Source organism: Penaeus japonicus, unplaced genomic scaffold (genome assembly GCF_977035675.1).
Source record: "Penaeus japonicus unplaced genomic scaffold, GWHDUDI00000001_assembly GWHDUDI00000023, whole genome shotgun sequence".
Classification (NCBI taxonomy): Eukaryota; Metazoa; Arthropoda; class Malacostraca; order Decapoda; family Penaeidae; genus Penaeus; species Penaeus japonicus.
The window spans coordinates 15,868,741-15,873,740 of NW_028234425.1; the positions used below are offsets into that span (position 1 = coordinate 15,868,741).

Consider the following 5,000-nt stretch of genomic DNA (forward strand, 5'->3'; position numbering starts at 1 on the left):
GATGGCTGTATCAACAACAGGCCAGCGATCTCGGCGCAACGGGTACTAGGTCCTCTCGTATTTTGTACGCGTGTCCGAATGACATATTAAATTTATGGTTTGAATTCTTGTTACTCGTATTAATTAGAGTCAAAAAGAAAAAAACAAAGAATCTCGAAAAGAAGAAGCAAGAAAAGAAAAACAATCTGGAACACTGAACGAATTGAGTGGCAAGCCTATTAGAGTGCAATTGGGAAGCCTGTACATTCGGTCTTTACCCTCCTTAGGTGACCTTCATGACCGAGGGCGGGTCACGCAGGATGCTGCTCGCCGTCCCTCACCGAAGGAGTGCAGCACTCGCTGCGGCTCCTTTCGGTGACCTTCTTGACGAAGAGGAGTTTTCTTTTCTCCCACGGGGATCAGGTCGCTCTCCCTCCAAGGAGGTAGAAGGTCCACGACATGGTCATCGTCGGTCTGTTTCTTCTGCTATTATATATCCGCGTCTTTTCGGTTGTATTCAGGCAACTGGGTTATTTAGTCTCGTCCTCTCTTATACTCGTCTGCTTATATATCTATGCTATCTATATTTTCTAGAGTCTATCGTTCAATCTATCATTCTATCTCTGGTTTCCCTCTCTGTAGTGGACAGGGTAAGAGGGGAGGGCGGAGGAGCAGAAGGGAAAACGAGAGGAGGTATTTAAGGTAAGGCGACGTGAATTTACATTTACTCACTTAGACTTATACCCAAAATGAACTCTCTCCAGCTTTTAGAGGATATTCTCTTATCTATGTTTATTTATGTTGATCATTGTATAGCTTTAAAATATATTTTGAAGAATCTGTTATTGTTGTTCTAGTGTGACATGACCATGGGTGGGGGGTGGTCGTTATTATGAACGTGGAGTGGAGGGGCTTTGTGCTCGGCGAGAGGCAGGTGCTGTATTTTAGTAAGGAAGGTGTGGTAGATATGGAGGGGTGGCGCACGGTGGCACGGGGAAGTGGTGTATCTGCTTTGATAGAAGCGTTACGGTGAGACGGCATACACGTTGGCGGAGTAGTTAAAACTGCGCTGTCAGGAGGTGGGGGGGGGGAGAGGGGATGGGCGTGCAGGAGGGTGTGAGCGGGCCTGTAGCTGGCAGACAAAACAAAGATGATCAACGGTTAAAAGACCCGGGAGGATAACCCTCGTTGTGGTCGATGGATGAATATTACTTGAAGTTACAGTCAGGTTCTAGGTAGTAGTTTGTTCAGTTGGGGGGGGGGAGGGGGGGGGGTGGGGTGGCAGGTTGTGGGTGTTCGAGTGGTCAGTTTGGGTAATCGTTGCATGGGGGGGTGGGGGGGGGGGGTGTGTGGGGGTGTGTGGGGGTGTCAGCTTATGTGGCCAGTTTGATGATGATGGGCTTTTTGATGAGTCTATGTGCAACGAGAAACTTTTTGTCAGGTGAGAGGGAATCAATTTCAGGGGGTCGAGGGAGTTGGCCTCATATCAGGGAATCAGGGGGTACGTCTGGCGTCGGGGGGGGGTGTTCGTGGTCGTCTGTTGTGCGAAGGGATGCTAAGGTTGTTGCTTCGACACCTTCGGTCGGGAGGGTGCAGGAGTAGGCTTCACTCTGTCTGTCTTTACCACCCACACACACACAGCACAGCAACCAGCCTACACATCCGACGACCACGAGCAGCACAGGCCACACAACACACAACACACACACACTACACACACAGAAAAAACGGACAAGCAAAAATAGTTAATAGGCTCGTCAGTTAGTATTAATTTTTCCCATCATTACACCCCCCACCTATGACTTCCATCATTGCCACCCCCCCCCCCTGCACATCAACACCTCACGTCCCAATCCCGCTTCCCTTTCCCCACCAGAAATCGCCCTTCGTCCTCGACATCGGCGGAGAGAAGCACGAGGTGTCATACGTGCCGGGCGAATCGAACACCTACCTCTTCGGCGGGAACTCGAACTGGCGGGGACCCATCTGGCTGCCCATGAATTTCCTCATCATCACCTCTCTTAAAAGGTGAGGGAGAGGGGGAAGGGAGAGGGGGGAGGGGAAATGGAGAGGGGGAGGGGAGGAGAGAGAGAGGGAGAGGGGGAGGGGAAGGGGGAGGGAAAAAGACAGAGAGAGAGCGAGAGAGAGGGAGAGAGAGGGAGAGAGAGAGAGCGAGAGAGAGAGAGAGAGAGAGAGAGAGAGAGAGAGAGAGAGAGAGAGAGAGAGAGAGAGAGAGAGAGAGAGAGAGAGAGAGAGAGAGAGAGAGAGAGAGAGAGAGAGAAGAGCGAGGAGAAAGAGAGAGGAGAGAAAGAGGAGAGAGAGAGAGAGAGAGAGAGAGAGAGAGAGAGAGAGAGAGAGAGAGAGAGAGAGAGAGAGAGAGAGAGAGAGAGAGAGAGAGAGAGAGAAAATTAATCAGTAAAAATATCATATTACAAACTACATTCATAGATAAGAAGGAAAACGAACCAGGACAGAAAATCCATAAGCACAAAATAATTTAATTTGAATATGAAACTCTAGTACTTTTCAAATTCGCAGAGTGGACAGTCATTGTTGTGTCGAGTGGCAGAACTTAGCTGACTGCTGAGAATTAATAGAATATATTTAAATTTTCAGTGATATGTGTTTCAATCTTTCCATTTCCAGGTGTCTGGATTTTTTTTTTTTTTTTTTTATCAAATCTACGAAGTAATCATAAGCTTCGTCCCAGAGGTAAGAGTTAGCGACATCATGAGGTACTCTGTGACTTCAATTCTTCTTGGAGTTACGACTTACTCTCATATATCCGTGTCTTGTTTTCCTTTAATTCTGTTGATTATCCTTTAACGTGAGTTAATCAAGGCGAAGAATTATAATCACTCATCTAGGTATTTCCTCATCCTTTGTTCATCTCCTTTAATCATCAATCACCATAGATCCATGAAGTCTTATAAACGATACTCATCCCCCTATCCATTTCTTCATCTCTCCTCATTTCCCTCCTTTCCCCAGATATCACTTCTTCTACGGAGACCAACTGAAGGTGGAATGTCCCGTCGGGTCAGGCAAGTTCATGACGCTGGAGGAAGTGGCCGTGTTTTTGGCCCGGCGTCTCGTGACCCTTTTCCTCCCCGACGCAGAAGGCGCTCGCCCTTGTCACGGTATGTGTCCGGAGGTGTACTTAGAATCTGGAGGTGGGGTGTAACATGTATGGATATCAATTTATTTATCGATTTGTTTTTTTATTTATATATATTGACCTAGCTGTCTGTCTATCTATCTGTCTATATATATATCTGTCTGTCCCTATCTCTATCTTTATCTCTCTCTCTCTCTCTCTCTCTCTCTCTCTCTCTCTCTCTCTCTCTCTCTCTCTCTCTCCCCTCTCTCTCTCCACTCTCTCTCTCTCCTCTCCACCTCCTCCCTCCTCTCATCTCTCTCACTCCCTCTCCTCTCTCTTCCTCTATATATATATATATCTATATATATATATATAATACAAAATTTTAATAAAAAAACCCCCAGATTTATACATAATTCATATATGTATATGTATACACACACTCACACACTACACAACACAACACACAATAATATATATATATATATATATCTATATATATATATATCTATATATATATATATATATATAAATGCACTATCATAATGTAAATTTATATTTATGTGCCACTTTTCGCTTTTTATTTTTTATCACGAAAAAATCCGAGCAAGGCCATTATCAAACAAACATGACCCCACCCCCCACCCTTACCCCCCCGTTCGATACAATCCTGTCTGTTTTTGTGTCTTGGATTAAGAGTTATTGTTCAGATTTTGTCCCTAGTTTATTTTTCGATTCAAATTCATGATGTATGACAGACGATATGCTATATTTTATATATCTGCATCTAGTATAGGAAAACTAGAAGAATTATAAGGTTATTAGTTCGCTGTTTATCAGTCCGTTGACGTTAACTTTTAGGTCTTATGAAATAATACATCAGCAGAGTACCATCTGCATTAGAGCAGTGAATGTTTCTATCTGTTGTGTGAATCCACGTTATTATATAATAATATTTTACATTCAACAAGATAACCCTATGGCATAATATCTGTATCAGTTCCCGGGGGATTTTTTTTCTTTGATTAATTAAAATGTCATCGCGCGTATCTCGTCCTAGCTCACGATTACGTATCACGGTGTTCCCCCCTTGAATAGATTTACCTGTTGTTCTTAGTTTTTTTTTTTTTTCTGTTTTTCGTTTTTTGTTTTTTTTTTATATTTTGTTTATTGTAGTTATTTTATTTTTTATTTTTTTTTGTCTCCTTTTATTTTTATTATTCATATAAGAATAATTATGAGTATGCCTGTGCCTGTCTGTATGCTTCTCTCTCTCTCTCTCTCTCTCTCTCTCTCTCTCTCTCTCTCTCTCTCTCTCTCTCACTCGCGCCTCCCATCTCTTCCCATCGGTCACTATCTCCTCCTTCGTTCTCTCTCTCTCTTCTCCACCCTCTCTCTCTCTCTCTCTCTCTCTTCTCTCTCTCCTCTCTCTCTCTCCACTCGTAAGACTCTCTCTCTCTCTCCCCTCCTTCTCGCTCTCTCTCTCTCGATTCGACTCCCGAAACTCTCCTCCCCCACTCCTCTCTCCTCCCTCTCTCCCACCCCTCTCTCCACTCTCTTCCTCTCCCTCTCTCACTTCCCTCCTCTCTCAACTCTCGGTTACTCTCACATCTCCTTTTCCTGTCTCCCTCTCTCTCCCTTTCATCCTGTTCACGTCTCCCTCCCTCTTCCTCAACCTCCCCTCCCCTCCCTCTCCTCCCTCTCTCCCTCCTCCGCCTTCCCTCTCTCCCCCCCCGCAGCATTTCCTCTCCCTCTCCTTCCTTTCTCCTCTCACTCATCCTCCGCACCTCTTCACCCAATCCACTCCAACTACCCTCCCACCTTCTCCCCATTCCTCTCCCCTCTCTATCCTTCATCCTCCTCTCTCATCTGCTCCTACACATCCCAGCCTGCAGGCTCCACCCCTCTCTCTCTCTCCTCT

General features: G+C 45.3%; 1 protein-coding gene across 4 annotated transcripts in view; it reads left to right on the forward strand.

Annotated features, from left to right (window-relative positions):
- LOC122253805 (uncharacterized) overlaps positions 1 to 5,000 on the forward strand; it is a 49,086-nt gene that overhangs the window by 27,171 nt on the left and 16,915 nt on the right. For all 4 annotated transcript variants that reach the window (XM_086550155.1, XM_086550154.1, XM_086550157.1 and 1 more), the window contains exons 17-18: positions 1,856 to 2,007; positions 2,971 to 3,119. In XM_086550155.1, coding sequence (XP_086406281.1) covers positions 1,856 to 2,007; positions 2,971 to 3,119 — 301 coding nt within the window. The remainder of the gene's footprint in view (positions 1 to 1,855; positions 2,008 to 2,970; positions 3,120 to 5,000) is intronic.